Raw genomic sequence first — 20162 nt, 5'->3', positions numbered from 1 at the left:
GATCTTTCACAGCCTGAGTCTCCATGATCTATCTCAACTCCTTTTCCTGCTCTTTTACAGCCTGAGTCTCCATGATCTATTCCAACTCCTTTTCCTGATCTTTTACAGCCTGAGTCTTCGTGACCTATCTCAATCCCTTTTCCTGATCTTTTACATTATGGATATAAGGGATGGCTCCTTGGGCCAAATCGTCCTAATACAGGAAGACTATCTGTCATGTTAGTGACATACTCTCACTCAATAGAAGCAGAATTGATCTATGACAAAATACATATCTTCATTAAGTCCAGGAGAAACAGGAAGCAATTAAAAGAGTAAAATCATAAAGACATAATGGGAAACAATTCTGATGAGTAGGAAAAAGGGGCAGAGCAGAGCCTCTCAAACACATAGTCACAAAAAAACCGTATGTCCCAAGAGATGGCGGCTAGACTAATGGGCAAGGAATTCTCAGGAAGGAAATGTCACAACGGGAGGGCAACATTTTGGATGGTCCTGGGAGCTGATAGAGCCTCGACAAGCCCTAATAGAGAGAAGCAAACCCAGATCTTGCTGCTTTCCTGTAACCAAAAGGACAGCCCAAGAGAGGGCAAAAATGGAGGTTCCAGAAAGGGGTCCAAAAACCAGGCTCTCAAGAGGCAGAGGAACTAATATGTGGCCCTAGGCCTAAAGGAAGTTGAACCTGGGGAGGGGAGGTCAATCTTAATTTCCTCCATCTGGACCACCATAGCAAAACAACTCCCGCCTTCCCTAATCTCTGGGCATTCCTTTAAAAGTGGGGAAGAGATGTGAGGGTCAATTTTTGGTTAAATGCTGATCTAATCTGAATTAAAGTGCTGTTACCTACAATGGCTGATTTTGTTAGTGGTTAGTGAACTGTCTCAGAAAAAGGCTATTTATCAAAATCTCTCTCTTTTGGAGCTGGAATTAATACAAATTCCTGATTTTTAGAAAACAATAATTAACTTCTGACAGCAGCTAATGATGTGGGAACTTGGGTCTCCTAAGCCATCATGATAGGCAGCTAGGTAGGAGAGTGGATAAAATGGCCCGTCTAGACCCAGAAGTCTCATCTTCCCGAGTTTAAACCTGGTCTCAAGCACTTCCTAGTTCTGTGACCCTGGCCAACTCTCTGAACTCTGTTTGCCTCGGTTTCCCCATCTATAAAGTGAGCTAGAGACGGAAACGGTAAATCACTCCAGTATCTCTGCCATGAAAACCCCTAACAGGGTCACAAGGTGTCAGACATGACACATGACTGAAAAAGGCGAAATAACATCATCTAAAGCCATTAAGGCCATAGAGAGAAAGCTCTTTGGCCAGTGGCCATCCTTAGATGGAGAGAGGCCATGCCACCCATGACTGGGCACCAGACAGTAACACCTTGTGGTGTAACTTGCAGTAACTTGCCTTCAGTGCCACCCCCCATGAAACCTTCACTGGTCCCCTCCTCCAGGCAGGAGGGACTTTGCCACGACAGTAATTGTTTTTTATATCAACAAAGAGCACTGGGTTTGTGCCTCAGTGCCTTCCCTGTCATCAGCCTTTGACAACATTTATTAAGCCCCAAGTCACTAAGACCACAAAGCCTTAAAAAGGAGAACATCCCAGACACAAGGGAGCTTCCGTTCTTTAGGGGAGATGGCATCTACTCGTAGAAACACAAAATCAACTGCAAGGAAGCTTGGGAGAGGGGAGACAGGAGTCACAAGGAGGTCGGGAAAGGCCTTATGGAGCAAAGGGCATTTAAGTTGAGCTGTCAAGGAAATGAAGGACTGAAACGAGCCACGTGCATGTTCTTGGCAGGAGGGACCGCTTACAAAGGCATAGAGTTGGAAAACAGAGTAAGGCGGAAAGCTGAGAGGACAACACAGAGGAGCTGGGGCAGTCTCATCAGAGAGGAGAAGGAAGAATAGGGGATAATATACTTGAAGGGAAAGAAGTTCATGGCAAATAAAGACAGCCAGCATTTATACAGGGCCCACTGTGTGCCAGGCTCTGGGCTAAGCACTTTACAAATGCTCTCATTTGATCTTCCCAATAACCCTTGGAGGTGGGCACTTATACTCTCGACTTTAGAGGAGGAAACTGAGGCAGACAGGGTGAAGTGACTTGTGCAGGGTCACACAGTTAGTTAAGAGTCTGCAGCTGGATTCGAATTCGGAAGTCGAAGCTTCCTGACAACAGACTTGGTGCTCTGTGCACTGGACCAGCTGCTCTGCAGTATGGCAGAGGGCCTAGTGTAGGGAGTCCGAGAGGCTGACACAAGCCTGTTGGTGAACTGATGTGACTGGGGGGGGGGGAGGGTCTTCTCCTGGCCACAGCACCTAAGGGGGCTGCTCTAAAGCCTGGCTCTGACCCCTCCCCCTCAGTGGCATCTCCTCCTTGGCCCAGGGATCCCTGCTCCTGGGCTGCCTGCCCCCTCTTGGCTTTCAAACCCCCTTAGCTTGCAGGACATGGCTCCAGCCCAGCTTCCATGAGACATCAAGGTCTTTGCTCTAGGACGAGCTTGCACTTCCATGTCTCTTGACATGAGATCTCCCCAGGGAGGGTGGGCCGGGCAGACACTACCTCACTCAGTCCTTGGGCCCATTGGCCCTCCAAATGTGGTAAGCCATGGAGGCAGAAGGTCCCCCTCATCCAAGGTCTCCGAGTGCCTAAAGAAACCCTTCTCTGAGCAATTTGGAACTATGCTTAAAAAGTTATCAAATGTGCATACCCTTTGATCCAGAAGTGTTACTACTGGGCTTATACCCCAAAGAGATACTAAAGAAGGGAAAGAGACCTGTATGTGCCAAAATGTTTGTGGCAGCCCTGTTTGTAGTGGCCAAAAACTGGAAACTGAGTCAATGCCCATCAATTGGAGAATGGCTGAATAAATTGTGATATATGAATGTTATGGAATATTATTGTTCAGTAAGAAATGACCAGCAGGATGATTTCAGAAAGTCCTGGAGAGACTTACATGAACTGATGCTGAGTGAAATGAGCAGGACCAGGAGAGCATTATATACTTCAACAACAATACCATATGATGACCAATTCTGATGGACCTGGCCATCCTCAGCAATGAGATGAACCAAATCATTTCCAACAGAGCAGTAATGGAGTTAAGTACAATTCTGTGTGTGATACTTCACAGCAGGAGGAATTAGATCATTCCTCATCTCATGACCCTCCCCCCTCATGGGTGGAGGAAGAAGAAGAAGAGAGAGAGAGAGAGAGAGAGAGAGAGAGAGAGAGAGAGAGGCAGAAACACAGTCAGCTTCTCCTGTGAAACAGAATATGACAAAATTAGAAAAGGCATTAATTAAAGCAAAAAATGAAGGAGAAGATATATCTGATTTTATACATGCATATCCTGTGATTGAAAAGCTTGACCCTTCAGGTCAGAAGGAGAGAAAATACACTCCTTTTAATTTGGAACAACTTAAAGATTTGAAAAAGGGTTGCACTCTTTATGGGTCTTCATCCTCTTATGTGAAGATATTACTAGATAATTTTTCCTATGAAATCTTAACCCCCAATGATTGGAAATCCATGGCGAGAACATGCTTAGAACTTGGACAAAATCTGTTGTGGCTTTCGGAGTATCATAAATTATGTAGGATTCAAGCCCAACACAATAGGCAAACAGGAACTATTGGACAAATCACTTTTGACCAACAGCTGGTGAAGGTCAGTATGCAGAGAATTCAGAACAGATTTATTATCCCATAACGGCATATGAGCAGATTTCTAAGGCTGCAATAAAAGCTTGGAATTCTCTCCCTGGACAGAAAGATGGAAGTAAAGCTTTCACAAAAATAGAACAAGGTCCCAATGAACCTTTTGCAGATTTTGTGGGACGTCTGCAAACAGCTGTAATAAGAACCATTGGAGATAATGCTGCCACAGAAATAATGACTAGACATCTGGCTAAGGAAAATGCCAGTGAGGTTTGCAAAAGAATTATATGGAGATTAGACAAAGATGCTCCTTTAGAAGAGATCATAAAAAGCTGTGCCACAGTGGGCACAAATGCTTATTATACCCAAACTATAACAAACATGGAAAGACAGGGTCCCTCTTGGCAAGGGACTTCTAGAGAAATTCATCGATGTTTTCAGTGTGGAAAAGTTGGACATTTGAGAGCTCATTGTAGATATGGAGATAGAATGAAAAGACAGGGTGAGAGAAAACCCAAAACTCCATGTCCAAAATCCAATCGAGGCTTTCACTGGGCCTCTAAATGTAGATTGACCCAGAGAAGTGAAAGGCAAGGCCCAGCTCCTAAGTACCAATCAAAGGACAGATGGCGCATGATGGCAGCTGAGTTTACACCCTGAGAGTCTTTAGAAATTCAAGATTCTGATGTCATTAATCAACAGAAAAGCAATCAGGATTACAGTTGGAGAGAATACAGATTTTTCAACCCAACAAGGCAGTGTCCAGTGCAAACAGCTCCAATGTAATTACCAGGTGATGAAGAGAAATCCCAAAAGTGGTAAACAGAAGGGAATTAGATAGGTTAACTGCTTGGGGAAGAGGATTTGCTTGTATCTCTACAGGAGGAGAAGGAATCAGATGGGTGCCAATGAGCTGTATTCGCCTTGTCCATCAGAGAGAAACAGAAAAACACAAAAACCTCAAAACAAAGGAGAAGATTTAAGAAACATCTGACACTGAAGGAGCATGGCTAACAATGAGACTGTTAAAATAACTTTAAAATCTTCATGAATCATTGGATTTTCTAACACAAGATGAGTCTATTTCAAGTTGTTGAAAAACCAGCAAGAATCATTGGATTCCTTGAGATGAAAAATTGTTGATGAGACTATTGCAGTACTTCAGAGCTTACAGGAATTATTGGATTCTTGGCACATTAACTTATAAACAATGGATTTCTTTGGGACTATTTTTAGGACTTATGGAGATGTATAATTCTGTATGTTGATTCATGTTATGAAAAATTGTTTATTTTAAAGCTTACAGGAATTATTGAATTCCTGGCACATGAACTAATGGACAATGGGTTCCTTTTGGACTATTTTTAGGACTTACGGACATGAATAATGTTGTATGTTGATTCATGTTATGAAAAATTGTTTACCTCAAAGCTTACAGGAATCATTGGATTCCTGGCACATGAACTAATGGACAATGTGTAAATGTGTAAATTCTTATGTTAATTCATGTTGTTTGTTACATTACTACTAGCCTGTGTTATATTGCTATGTGCTTATGTAACTATGTGTAATGCCTCCCATATTGGTGGATTTATGTACACCTTGTTTCATACCTGTTTCAAGTGAGCCCCTTTAGAAACCCCCTAATTTGATTTGATTTTCTATTTCCTTTGGTATTTTCATCTCCCTTCCTGAGATGTCAGGGAAGGCGTGATCACCTTTTTGGAGTTCTCACCTCCTTAAGAAGTCAAGGAGGTTAAGCTCGCCTATGTTTTAAATCAAAAGAAAAGGGGAGATGTTGGAATCTTTACAAAGCGTTAAGCCATTGATAGAGACAATAATTATCTAATTTAGCATGGTTCAATATGATTGATTTGATCTTAGAAGGAGATATTTTGGGCCAGAACTTGAAACAAGGTACTAAGTACAACTGATAGAAACGATGCTTGTGTTCACACCTTTAGAGAGCTCATCTAAGTATATAAGTACTCAATGGAGTTCACACGTTTGGGAGATTTCAGGGCTTAGTATGGCGTAGTATGAGATATCCGAATTCACACCTCCCTTAGGGCCAGAGAGCAGAATCCCTCTCTCTCCAGAAGGAGGAGTTAACCTTTGGGAGATCGTATATATACAGGAAGCTCTTAGAGCTTGGGAGAGTTTTTCTTGGGAACATTGACTGGGGTCAGAGAGGAGCACTCTGGGAGGAAGCCCACAAGTGCTATCTTCGAGGCAAGAGATTCATTGCATCTTCCAACTTGGTGCTGGCTGGAGTTGGAAGGACAAATCTTTGGATTTGGAGACATTTGGGCGGAGCTCTTAGACCCAAGCGGAGAGATAGGCCTCTGAGCTAACTGGGCTATATTGAAGGATACAGTAAAAGATCTGAACTTTTATCACCTGGCTGTGTTTTGGAAAAAGAACACCAACATTGGGTGTCTGACACAAGGGCAGCACAGAGTCCCGGGCACAGCGCCCCATGGGACCTCCCCCATAGCCTGGGAGTGTGGCTGTGAGGGGCTACACCCGGGCCCCGCCCCCAGAAAGGCCCTCCTACCTCATTGAAGATGATCCTGGGCTGCTGCCCCAGTGTGGACTTCAGGGGTTTTGCTGCACTTTTCCACGTCCTCCCAAAGAAGTGTCGATAGGTTATATCAAAGAAAGAGATCCGGATATGGTACTCCACGCCCGACAGCACTTCCAGCAGCCTCTGGGGGACAAAAGGGACAAGAGCTCACCTGAAGGCACTCCGGGTCGGAGCCCGGCATCCCACCCATGGGGCGCAGCAACAGAGCTTCTCTGGGAGGGGGAAATCGTGGCTCATCTGGGCGCAAGCAGCAGAAAGGGAGGAAGACCCCGGCCCCTCACAGCTTCTTTCGGCCTGGATAGTCACAGTAAGCAGATCACACAGAGCCCCTGATGCAACCTCTCCCTCCCAGCTGCTGAAATGCCTAACCGGGGAGGAGAGGAGATCCGGGCCTTGTTTTCCACCCCCGGCTCAACCCACCCCAGAGATGCTCCTTCCCCACAGGGAATCTCTTTTTAAAAAATCTGCTATTTTGGCCTCATGGAGAGAGCCCCAGATCAGGAATTGGGATTTTGGGGCTCAGGCCCCAGCTGGGGGGAGGGTGATATGGGGGGGTGGAGCTCAGAGCAAGCTGCTTCAGCTCCCTGGCCTGAGCTCTACAGAATGAGGGCTGGAGAGCTCTAACTGTCTCTGCCAGGCCTACATCTGTGAGCCAGTAAATCTAAAACCCCAAGAAAAAGGCTTCATAAGTGACCCTCCCAAATTAAAGCAGTATTTTAACTTATTTTAGTTAAATTAATTTCAATTCTTTAAATGAATATTAAATTGCACAATCAAGTGGAGGAGAGGACAGAGCCCCAGGCCTAGAGTCAGGGAGACCCAAATTTAAATCCAGATACACACTACCCGTGTGACCCTGATAAGCCATTTTACCCTTCTCTGCCTGAGATTCCTCAGCTGTAAAGCACTAACAACACCCACCTCACGGGGTGGTTGTGAGGGTCACCTCAAATGATATTTGTAAAAGCAGTCAGCACCTAAAAGGCACTATAGGAGTCCTTATTCCCTTCATCTCTAGAAGAACCACCCAGAAATCATTAATAAGGCTAATTAACATTATTGATTATTGGTTGCTAACCGGTCATTAATGGGGTTCTCATGGAGGCCTAACTCAAGCAGCCCAGCCTGAGTATGAACGCTCAGACAGAACTGAAGCAGAAGGGCTTTGGAAATGAACTGGGCTGACAGGAGGCCCAACACCTGGTGCTGGCCTTCATTAAGAATGAAAAGACCAGTGTGCCAGAACCAGCACAAGGAAGACCATCTCTTAGCAATGTGGCTCAATAAGCAGGGAGTAACTGTGACCTCTGAACTATGTGTCTCTGTCTTGTGTGTCTGTGTCTGTGTCTATCTATGTCTGTCTGTCTGTGTGTATGTGTCTGTATCTATGTATCTACCTGTCCATGTGTCTGTCTGTGTCTATCTATATGTCTATCTATATATGTGTCCGTCTGTCTGTCTATCTTGTCTACCTGTCTGTCTGTGTCTATCTGTCCGTCTGTCTGTGTCTATCTGTCTATCCATATCTGTCCGTCTGTCCATATCTGTCCTGTGTCTGTGTGTCTATCTGTCCATGTATCTGTGTGCTGTCAGTGGTTTTCCAAGGCACTGAAGCTGACCAAACAATTGACTTATGCAGCTGCAGCAGTCGGGGTCCCCAGATACCCAGGACTCGGATCGAGGGCACAAGGTGGTGGACGCTGACAATGGCACATCTCTTTCTTTACCTGCTTGGCCTGCAGTCCATCCAACCTCTTCAAGACGCACTGAAAGGCCGTGGACTCCTTCCCGAGCTGGCGCCCTCGCTGGGGATGGGGAGGGACGGAGAGGTTCTGGAGGAAGATGCGCTGCCACTCAGTCATCTTTCCAGCTCTGGGGTCCCTCCTGCCTCTGGGTTATCTGGGCTGTTCAGGTCAAACAAAGAGCAAAGTGACAGCAGCAGCCACAGGCGGTCTGGGGAAGGCCAGGCCTGGCCCGCAAGCAGGCGGGCCCGCTGGGGGGCTCAGACTTCCCTGCAACCACAGAGACTTAGTTCTCCTGCAAGACCTGACACAAGGCTCCAGGTGCTCTCCCCCTGTTCGGAGCCCAAACCTGGCCATGGAGGCCTGCCCCACTGGGCCCTGATACAGAAATGAACAAGCTCAGTGTCTCCCCCATGATCTCACCAGTGTGAGACCCACGAACACTCAGGCTTTCACCTGGGCCTTTGAGCATCCCCCATAGGCCAAGCCAGCATCCCGGGGCCTCCTCTAGTCCATCACAGACAAGGAGCATTTATTAAGCACCGACTCCGAGTCAGCGTGGACTAAGTGGTTGATCTCCCAGCATCACATGGACACCAACGGATCGCACGGGTCACCCTCCAATCAGCCGCTCTCTGCTCCTCTGCAAGCTCAACGGTCCCCCTATTGTAAGGTCATACTTTTCACACTGACAGCCTTTCCTCTTTTGTAATGTGTTTCAGCTCGAATGTATTCATTGCCTCCCCCCTGCAATGTGAACCTCATCACAGCGAAGTGGAAGATTCTCAAATTATTTGGACTCTCTGGAGATTGCAGCATTCCATTCACAAAACATCACCAAGAAAATATTGGTGCAAAAAAGACAGAATTTTGTTTCATGTTCAATGAAAAAGACAAACATCGATAAGAAAATGTTAAAATACATTAAAGAGATAGACCATGAGCCCATCAGTTGAGGAATGGCTGTTAAGTTATGGTATATAAATGTAACACAATGTGATTATTCTATAAGAAATGATGAGCAGGCTAATTTCAGAAAACTTAAAAATTAAACTATATTCTTCCATTTTTATACATCAATATAAGCATGTGACTTTCTGATTTCTAAAATACAGCCAGAAGTGACTGGAAACTGAGGGGAGGCCCATCAGTTGAGGAATGGCTGAATAAGTTATGGTACATGAATGTACTACAATATTATTATTTTAAAATAAAAAATAAGCAGGCTGATTTCAGAAAAGCCTAGAAAGACTTACATGAACCGATGCTAAGTGAAGTGAGTAGAACCAAGAGAACATTGTACAGAAACAACAAGATTATGTGACCAACTGTGATGGACTTGGCTCTTTTCAACAATGAAGTGATCCAAGACAATTCCAAAAGAGTTGGAATGGAAAGTGCCACAGAGGCTGAATGTGGATCAAAGTATAGTATTTTCACACTTCTATTGTTTTTGTTGTTGCCTTGCTTGATTTTTTCTTTCTCATGTTTTTTTCTGTTTTGATCTGATTTTTCTTGTGCAGCATGATGAATATGGGACTATGTTTAGAAGAACTGCACATGTTTGACCTATACTGGATTGCTTGTTGTCTTGGGGAGGGGAAAAGGAGGCAGGGAGGGAGAAAAATCTGCAACACAAGGTTTCACAAAGGTGAATGTTGAAAACTATCTTTGCATTTATTTGGAAAAGTAAAATCCAAATTAAAAAAAAATATATATATATATATATATATATATATATCATGGTAAGAGAACATGGTAAGATTAACAGGCAGCCAGGCAGTCAAGAAGCACTGATATATAAGGCAAAAGCAGGTCCCTGGCCTCAAGGAGCCTCATAGAATAAAATGGTGATAATCACAGAGGAAAGGCCCTTTGGGTGATTGTTTAGCCTTCATTCTCAAAGACCATGAGAGTAGGCAGGTGATGCCATGCCATGCAAGTGAGTTGGATGCCTGTGAGGAAGGGCTGAGTAAAGTCCGCTTTCTCACTTTCTCTTCCAAAGCCATAAGGTTCAGTGACCAGGTGGAGTTTACCTAGAGATGGCCCTGGGTGCTGTGAGAGACCTCGGCCTTTTAGGAAAGATCTCCTGGAGAAGCTGGGATTGGAACAGAAACTTGAAGAAAGCCAGAAAAATAAAGAAGTGGATAGTGGCAAGGAAACAGACCATTGCAGGGTGGAAGACAGAGTCCTGGGGAACAGGAACAGCCCCTGCAGGATCCCAGTGCTCAGAGATGGGATAAGGTAGAAGAAAGGTAGAAAGGTGTGAAGTGACCAAAGTAGGCGAGCATTACATGCTAAATAGAAGGTTCTATATTGGATCCCAGAGGCCAGAGGCACTGTCTCTCACCATGCTGCAGATGACATGGCACAATTTATAGTGGCTAAGCAGGGCACTGGGTGAGTGCTAGACCTGGAACCAGGAAGCTCTGAGTTCAAATTCAGTCTCAGACACTTACCAGCTGTGTGACTCTGGGCAAGTCACTTCACCTCTGTCTGTCTCAGTTTCTTCAACTGTAAAATGGAAATAATAAGAGCTTTGCAGGGTTGTTGTGAGGATCAAACAAGATATCTAAAAAAAGTGTTTAGATCAGTGTCTGGAACATAGTAGGTGCTATATAAATGCTAGCTAGTATTATTGTTTTTGTTGTTGCTGTTATGCTTTGGAAAAATCTCCTTGATAACTGAGCAAAGGAAACAATGAATGGCATTGGGATGGGCTTAAGGCACACAAAAGAGAATCCTTCTGTATGTATCTACAACCCCATTTTTTAAAAGATGGTCAAAAGAACAAGAATATTCAAGTTTGCAGAATATACTCCAGTAGAACTAGTCATTAAAAATATTACTTAAAAGAGCCCTATTTTCTAACTGCCATCTATATATGACCTGGTTGACACTGGGTTTACTAAAATACTCTTTTCCCTTTCTAAAATTTTATTCTTTGTTATAAGGAATAGTTCTGAGTTAGGTAGATATATATTAGAAAATAAAGATGATTTTTTAAAAATGATATCTCTATTTTTTTTAAAGAATATCATTTCCCTGATTGGTTTCCATTTAAAACTTGGAAGAATATTTCCAACAAAAATAAATCCTCTAATATTTGAATGCTTTTCTAGAGTAAGGAAAGAAGCAGCCTGGCTGCTAAAAATGTTTTTCTTCTTCTTTCCAAGGCAGTATTTCTTTTTCTTTATCAACATTTCCTCTGAACCCATTTCTGAAATCTCAATTCCCAGAACTTTATTCACCTCCCATCACCCCCCCAAAACCCAGCTCCAGTCCCCTAGGTGAGGGCAGTACCAAAGAGCTAGGTTTCAACGTCAATCTTTGCCAATAAGTCTCACAATCAAATATAGGAGATAGTCTGGCCTGAAAGTTCCTGAAATTTTATTCTGAGCCCGAAAGAACTAATATTTTAAGTTTAGAGATGAGAAAACAAGGATAAGGCAAAGGAAAAGATGTGTTCAAAATCAAATATCATTCAATCTCAAAGGTGAGTGGAAGAACGGGGGACATCTGCTCCAAACCACATCTGAACAATCTCCCCCTCCTCGATATCCCCAACAAGCCATCCAACCAGCCTCCACCCAAAGACCTCAAATGATTAAGAACTCATTTCTTCTCAAAGGAGCTCATTCCTTTTTTTTGGAGTTCCCATTGTTAGCCAATGTGCTTTGCTCACTCTTTGCTACTTCCACAAGCTGCCACTAGATTTGCACTCTAAGACCAAGCAAAACAATTCTAATCCTTCTTATACTTGGCAATCCTTCAGCTATTTACCATCTCTTCTTCTTTGGGCCAAAAATCTCCCATGAGTCAAGCTGCACGTGGCACCCATAAGCCAACACAATCCTCCTTTGTGGTCTGACCCGAGTGGGTTACAATCGCCAACCATTATTGCAGACAAGATGGTTTGGTCAATGCAGCCTTAGACATTTTAGGTCAGCCTCCCTGACCCTTCTCTGTGCAGCCTTGGGCATTCAGAAGCTCTTCTGGCCCTCCCCACCATTGATCAGACTGCTCTTTTTTCAGTCTCCTTTAGGGAGACTGAAAAGGTCCTTTAGAGGACTTTTAGCTGTGTCTCACTCACAAAGTGGGGGCACCCCCCAAGCTTGCTCCTGGTTCTTTCCTGTTCTCTCTATATATAACACTTCTCTCAGTGACGCAATCTCACCAGCTTCAAGGATTCAATGACTATCTCTAAGTGGATGATTCTCAGGTCTATTAATCTAGCCCTAACCTCTCCCCTGACCTGCATCTCCGGCTGCCTGCTGGATACCTTGAGATGCCCCAAATGAAACGCATTCCATCGCTCCCTAAACCCTCCCTCCAACAAACTTCCTTCCTAGTGCTGGAGACACCGCCATGCTCCCAGGCTCGTGACGCAGGAGACATCCTCAGCATCGCTCTCTCCCCTCCCCTTGGTGTGTAATGAACTGCCCAGTGCTGCGGCTTCTGCTTTCAAACATCTCTCATAAGCTCCCTCCTCTCCCCATGTCACCCTTGCCAACCCACACCTGGTCTAACAGGGAGCTTCCATTACTCTTCCTGCAGGAAGTCTCTCCACTCCAGTCTATCCTCCATTTGGCTGCCAAAGCAATCTTTCTAAAGTTCAGCTCTGACCACCTCTCCCTCCTTCTCTTTCTCCCTCTCTCCTTTCTTTTCTCTCTTTCTCTTCTCTCTCTCTCTTTCTCTCTCTCTCTCTCTCTCTCTCTCTCTCTCTCTCTCTCTCTCTCCAGCATCAAATATCATTTGTTTTTTAAAGTTCTTCACAGCTTGATCCCTTCCTACCTTTCTAGTCTCCTTACAAACCTCCACATTCTCTATGGCCCAGCGCTAATGGCTTTCTCATAGTGGCTTCCACTCAATATTGCATCTCCAGACTCTGCCCTTTCACTGGCTGTCCCTTCCTTGTCCCAGGGCGCTTTCTCCCCTTATCTCCTTCCAGGCAACTCAAGTTGTCCCTTCTATAACAGACCTTTCTCCATTCCCCTTAAAACTAATGCCATCCTCCTGTGATCACCTCCAATTTATCTTGTAACATCTTATTTGTATGGAGGTATATTGTATCTGTACATTGCCACTCCCATTAAACTGTAACGCCTTGAGGGCAGAGGCTGCTTTTAACTTTCTTTGCCTTCCCAGTACTTAGCCCAGTATCTGGCATACAGTAGGTGCTAATAAAGTGATGATTCTTTTTGGCTCAGTGTCACAATCTTGATTTACCCTGAGTTTCTAGCAAAAGCCTCTAGTTCTTTTTCAAAAGCCTCAAAGTTCTATCCATTACCCTCTCCGTGCCATTGATTTTTTAAATCAAACCTAGGACTCTAGATACATTCAGATGAAATTTTATCCCATGATTCCAGCAAGATAAAATCTTTGGGGATCTTGATTCTGCTGACAATGTGCTAGCTTTGTCGCTCTGCTTTGTGTCACATATAGATTTTTAAAGTATTCTATCCAAAACTTCATTTAAACCATTGATAACAATACCAAACAAGAGAGAACCAAGGGGGCAGATCCCTGAGCCATTCTACTAAACAACTCTTTCTGGATTGATTTTAATTTATTAATTACTACCTTCATATCTAGTCAATCAACCAAATTTTAATCTATTTATCCCCATTCTGTCAATAATCTGAAATTCTCTATTGAGAATTAACTACAAGATATATGTAAACTTGGAGTCACAAAACCTGGCTCTGACCAACCCTAAGTCTGATGTTTCTGATCTGTAAATGGGGGAATAATACTTTTCAAACTGTAAAATGCTGCAGACATGAGAACTGTCATCCGCTTCAGACATGGCGCCCTTCAGCCACACTGACTACATCCTCTTCCTTCCAACCCTTTTTTTGTGTCTTTGCCATGGTTTCTGTGGGCCTCTCACTCGGAATGGCTCCCCATTCTTTCAGGCTCCACTCATCCATTTCTACCAATATCTCAAGGCTTGTCAGCCCCTCTTTCAGCTCCTCCACGTGGTTATCTCAGACTCATTCATAAAAACTCAAACCAGCTAAAAGCAAAAAACCCCTGCTCTCAACCACAAGAGCTCTCTGCCCCCTTCCCTTATCACACCAAGCCTTTCTATCTGACATCCGAATGAGCACACCGAGTCCATTATCTCACAGATAGATTAAGAGCTCCAGGCTGGAGCCTGAATCTTTCCTTCTTTCTATCTTCAACTTACCTTTTCATAATGCCTTACACAGAGCTGCCACTTAATACCTCTGGCTCCTCTCCCACCAGCTAGGATTGCTCCTCTCTGGGGAACCTAGAAAAACATTATTGCTTTTATTTCTAATCAAGTAATGGCAAAACTTCTACAAGTAGGGTCAAAAGAACCTGTGGTTTCAATCACCACCTCTCTAGGCTTTCATTTCTTTGTGAAATGAGAGGGCTGAATTAGAGAGTTCTTAACCCTTTTCATGCCCAGCCCCCCTGAAGCCTAGCCCCACAAGGGATCCATGGACCACAGGTTAAGAGCCCCAAACCAGAAAGTCTATGAGATCTCTAGTTCTAAAGCAATAAAGCTACTAATCAATAGCTATTGATAAAATCTATTAATTATTTTGATATTGTCATTAACTGAGCCATTTATAATACCTACCCTTCTTTCATCCCGCTGCTCCTGCAAGAAAAAAAAAAATTTTTGAAATGGTATCAATTTCTTTGTTTAATATCAGTAATTGACAATTGATATGATCATATAATCTTCTCCTCAGCACCAAAAGATCTTTATCTTCCTGGAATATGCTCATCCCCAAATTTCCCACAAGAAATGTCCCCTCCTCTTTTACTAGGCAGACTGGATCTTATCCAGAAGTTGGTGACTAGAATGGGGAAAGGACTGAGACCGTGCCATAGGAGAAACAAAAGGATTCAGGCCGTTTTGGAAGAAAGAAGGAAGAAAGATAAGGAAGAAGGGAAGAAAGGAAGAGGGAGGGAGGGGAGAAAGGAAAGAAGAGAAGGAAAGAGAAAAGGGAAGAATGAAAGGAAGGGGGAGGGGAAGGGGGAAGGGAAGAGAAAGGGTAAGAGGAAAGGGAAGGGAAGGGGGGAGGAGGAAGGGGAGAGGGAGGGGGAAGGGGAAACAAATATTTAATAAGAGCTTACTTACTATGTGCCAGGCTCTTTACTAAGAGCTAAGGATATAAAAACAAGCAAAAAACTGCAGTGATTGTCTAAAAAATAGAAACTGACTGAATCAGTCAATACTTATTTCATATTTATGTACCCTTTTTTAGTCATTTTTCAGTCATTTCTATCTTTCTGACCCCATTTGGAATTTTCTTGGCAAAGATACTAGAGAGGTTTGCCATTTCCTCCTCCAACTCATTTTACAGATGAGGAAATTAAGGCAAATAGGTAACGTGACTTGCCCAGGGTCAGTCTGAAGCCAGATCTAAAATCAGGTCTTCCTGACTCAAGGCCTGGCATTTATCCACTATGCCACATCCCCCAAAATGAGCCTATTAGACATGACTTAAACTTCATATTCCATCCCCTGATTGCTTGTTTTTGCACAGGCTGTCCCAACTGTCCCCCAGTTCCTCCATCAACCCACACTTATCTCAGAATATTTAGCTTCCTTCAAGACTCAACTCAACTGCTCCCTTCTACAGGAAGTCTTCCTAATCCCCCTGATTTACAGGGCTCCCCTCCTCCTCAGAGTCCACTGCATGGCTATGCTCTCTCTCCAATGAAGCAAGCACTTAGAAGGCACACTGACAAATGTCTCTGTGTTCCCAGTTCTTAGCAGGTGGTGTCTCTTGCACGGAGGAGGCACTCAGTGCTGATCAAAGTGGGGCCATCTCTGCCCTACAGTGGACCACAGATGGCAATGCTAGGTCGAGCTTATTGGGACTAGCAGTGAGTCTCACTGAGGAGATCTGCAGGGACTCAGAATAAGCCACACAGAGTTATTATAAATAGGAGAACGTGAAAGAGAACACCTCTAGGAACTAGTTCTTTCATTTGAATTTTTCACAGACCATCCTCCAGGATATCAGCAAAGACTTTGGGAATGTGTCTACCTGCTTTAAGCCTGTGTTAATCATAAGAGTATTATTACTATTCCTACTCCTCCCAAACTCTTGTCTTATAATTCTCCTCATGTTCACAGCCAAACTCCTAGGAGAGGACGATGTTCACTTTCTTCATCTCACCTCCTATTCATTTCAGCCTTTTGGAATTGGGACCCAAACCCTACCAGTCAACTGAAACTGTTCTCCTCAAGATCACCAATGATTTTCTTTAATAACTAAAAAGTCGGGGTAACTAAGTGGCCCAGGTGATAGCACACCAGCCCTGAACTCAGGAGGACCTGAGTTTAAATTTGGTCTCAGACACTTAATACTTTCTAGCTGTTTGACCCTGGGCAAGTCACTTAACCCCAATTACCTCAGAAAGAAAGAAAGAAAGAAAGAAAGAAAGAAAGAAAGAAAGAAAGAAAGAAAGAAAGAAGGAAGGAAGGAAGGAAGGAAGGAAGGAAGGAAGGAAGGAAGACATAGAAAGAAAGAAGACAAAGAAAAGAACTAAAAGATCTTCTCTCAGTCCTCATCCTTCTAAACTTTCTAGACTTCTGACTCCACTGAAAAGCCCTTTCTCTATATCTTGTCTTTTTCTTTCTCTGCATCCTCTTCCATGACACTGCTCCTGGGTCTTCTCCTATCTGGCTACTCTTGTCAGGAACCTCTGCAGGATTAGCACCCCCTTCTAGCTTCAGTCTAGCCTCAATGTATCCATGTGCACAAAAGCTAGATTCTGTACTTGCTTCTAGGCCCTTATTAGTGCCCATGAGATAAACCACCCTCTTTAAGCATATGTCTTCACATCAACATATCCAGTCCCCATCCTTGTGCCTATCTCCCATCTCTACTATGTGATGGACATTTCCAACTAAAAGTCCTGAAGGCATCTCAAATTCATTATTTCCAAAATTGAACTCGTTATCTTTCCCCCTACGTCCAGCCCTCTTCTGAACTTCCCCATTTCTGTCGAGAGTGCCATCGATCTCATTCCAGTTTCTTATTCATTCTCAGCTCTTCACTCTCACTGCCTTTCAGCTGACCAGCTTTATTAATTCTGTCTCCAAATTAGCTCTCATATTCATCATCTTCCTTCCACTCACAAAGCAACCTCCCTAAATCATTCCCTTCATCACCTCTCATTTGGACTACTGCATTAGCCTCCAAATTGGTTCTCTACCTTATCAATTCATCCTCCACACAGCCAGAGAGGGGATGTCTCTGAAGCCCATGTATGGCCATGTCATTCCACAACCCCCAAAACATCCAGAGGGTCAACTCCCTCTGCAGTGACATGCCAATTCTTGCTGAGTGAAGTGAGCAGAACCAAGAGAATATTGTACACAGGAACAACAAGATTACACGATGATCAACTGTGATGGCCGTGGCTCTTCTCAACAATGTGGTGATTCGGGGCAACTAGGTGGTGCAGTGGATAGAGCAGTAGCCCTGAAGTCAGGAGTTCAAATCTGGCCTCAGATCTTTAACATTTCCTGTGTGACCCTGGGCAAGTCACTTAACCCCAACTGCCTCAGCCAAAAAAAAAAAAAAAAAAAAGTGATGATTCAAGGCAATTTCAATTGACTTGGGAGAGGAAATGCCATCCGCATTCAGCAAGAGAACTATGGAGACTGAATGTGGATCGAAGCATAGTATTTTCACCTTTTTGTTTGTTTGTTTTTTTCTTTCTCAAGGATTTTCTCCTTTTGGTCTCATTTTTCTTGCACAACATGACAAATATAGAAATCTGTTTAATCTGTTTAAATTCTGTTTAAACGGATTCTGTTTAAAAGGATTGCACTATTTAATCTAAACCAGATCACTTGCTGTCTTGAACAAGGGAGAAGGGAAGGAGGGAGAAAAATTTGGAACACAAAATCTCACAAAAATGAATGTTGAAAATTATCTTTACATGTATTTGGGAAAATAAAATACTATTGAGAAAAATATAGTAAAATACCAATTCTCCCATTTGGCATTTAAAGCTCTTCAAAGCCCAGCTTCAATCTATCTGTTCAGGCACACTACTTTCCATTTACCTTCTATTCCAGCCAAACTGACTTGTTTCTTCTTCACAGATGACATTCCATCTGTCTCTCCACTTTTTGCAAAGGCCATCATCCCCCATGGCTAGAATGTTTTCCTCCTCTCCTCTGCCACTCAGAATCCCGACCTCACCCAAAATCTCAGTTCTCCCCCATCTCCCACACCCAGCCTTTACTGATCTCTCCTCCCATAACCTTTACTGCCCCTAAATATGCCAAATTGTAGAGGGCGGAATACTACACCAAATCACTGTGTATTCACTCTGTATTTATTTTGAATTTATATTTACACATTATTACCCAACAGCAAACGTAAGTATTTCAAGGAATATTTCATTTTTATCTTTGTTTCTCCAATTCCTGGAAAAACTGTCATGGTAGCTACTAGGTAGATTAAGCAATGGCTCTGGAATCAGAAAGACCTGCATTTTAAGTCAGCCTCAGATGCATACTAGCTCTGCCCCTCCTCCTCACTTAATCCTATAGTTGACACTGCTGTCTCCAAAGTTGCCATCACCTTCCTCATCCAATGGCCTTTTCTCAATTCTTGACCTCTCTGCAGCCTCTGACCCTGTCTACCATGCTCTTGCCAATGGTATTCTCTTCTAAGTTTTCACAGCACTGAGGTCTCTTGGGTCTCCTGCCTGGCTGACTTGTCCAGCCTCTTTTGCCGAATCTTTACCCGAGTCACAACCACTGATGAATGTCTCCCAAGTCTCCATCCAGAATCCTCTTCTCTTCTCTATTCTCTGTCCCTCAGTGACCTCTTCGTCTCCCACAGAGTCAATTGTCATCTTGAAGCTGATGATTCTCAGATCAATTTATCCACCCCAGCTTTTGTCCTAAACTCCAGTCTGGCATACCAACTGTCTATTGGACATCATCCACAGGATGTCTCGGGGACATTCTGAACAGGACAATTTAAACTCAATATGTCTAAACTGAACTAACTGATCATCCACCCCAGCCCCACGCTCTCCTCCTTATAATTTCTATGTGACTGTTAAAGGCACCCAGGCTCCCAGCCAGGTGGGATCCCTGCCTCATCCTCCCGCCCCCTACATCCCATCCCTTCTCAAGTACTGATCACTGCACCCTCCCCACAACTCACACAAAACCCCATTTCTCCCCTAACCCTGGCACTGCCCTGGGGCAGGCTTTCCTCCCGCCATGCTTGGGCCTAGTGCCCGTGCTGCTGGTTGGTCCCTGCTTCAAAGTTCTGCTTGACTCCAATCCCCGCCAACCTATAGGATAAACTCCCATAGCCAACCCATTGCTCCAGGATCATGTAGGAAGCCTCTGGCGTTCAAGGCCCTTCTTATGATGGGCCCTTCGCAGCCACCCAGCTTTCTCCTGCCTAAATCCCTCCTAGCTCCCCTGTCCTGCTTTGCTGTCCCTCTAGCTCCCAACTTCCTGAACATGTTCCAGCTGTTCCCCATTCCTGCAATGGCCTCCCCCATTTTCTCCAGCCTTCTCTGCCTTCTCTTCAGTCCTAAGAAAAATCCCACCTTCCACAGGAAGCTCCTAATACCAAGACCTCCCCTCGGCTGACTATCCCACATAGTGATTTGCTTGTTGTCTCCCGCTTAGGCTATGAGCTCCTTGAGAGCAACAATGGCTTTGTTTTGTTTTGTTTTGTTTTTTACTCTTTTCTTCATCCCCAGATCTAGTACACAGAAGGTGCTGAGTAAATGCTTGCTGACTGACTGACCTCTCTCAGATTCAATTTCTTTGTCTGTAAAATGGGACCAATAACGTTATCTACCTCCCAGAATTGTTGCAGGATAAAATGAATGTTATTTGTAAAGCACTTTGCAAAGAACACTATAAAATACTATTATTAGAGGCCCTTCAAAAATGCTTGTTAAATTTAATTAAATGGCAAGGATTGTGGAACCAAATTCTCCTTCTGGTTAAATCTATTCTGAGAGGAGTCCTGAGAGTCTTGGCTACATTTTGCCCTACAGAGTCATTCCTGCCCCACCCTTTTAATTACTACACACAGTGAACTCTACATCTCTCAGTTGGATGATTATGAAAATAGACTTGAAGAAAATGATCTCTGAAAGTCCGCCTGTTTCTCGCTCATA

At 43.9% G+C, this 20162-nt stretch overlaps 1 protein-coding gene across 2 annotated transcripts in view; it reads right to left on the bottom strand.

Annotated features, from left to right (window-relative positions):
• Positions 1 to 14646, bottom strand: part of NPHP4 (nephrocystin 4) — a 147234-nt gene extending 132588 nt beyond the window's left edge. Inside the window, exons 1-4 of one of the 2 annotated variants that reach the window (XM_031963761.1) lie at positions 14611 to 14646; positions 14191 to 14274; positions 7983 to 8159; positions 6226 to 6378 (exon numbers count right to left, since the gene is read on the bottom strand). In XM_031963761.1, coding sequence (XP_031819621.1) covers positions 6226 to 6378; positions 7983 to 8117 — 288 coding nt within the window. In that variant the 5' untranslated portion in view covers positions 8118 to 8159; positions 14191 to 14274; positions 14611 to 14646. Of the gene's footprint in view, positions 1 to 6225; positions 6379 to 7982; positions 8160 to 10456; positions 10493 to 14190; positions 14275 to 14610 lie in introns of those variants that run through there. The other variant, XM_031963762.1, reaches the window with a different exon arrangement.
• Between the last annotated feature and the right edge of the window lie 5516 nt (positions 14647 to 20162).

The sequence above is a fragment of the Sarcophilus harrisii genome, chromosome 3, assembly GCF_902635505.1.
Source record: "Sarcophilus harrisii chromosome 3, mSarHar1.11, whole genome shotgun sequence".
NCBI lineage: Eukaryota > Metazoa > Chordata > Mammalia > Dasyuromorphia > Dasyuridae > Sarcophilus > Sarcophilus harrisii.
Note: the sequence above shows the minus strand (reverse complement) of the source record. Positions and strands in the feature narration are given on the sequence as shown.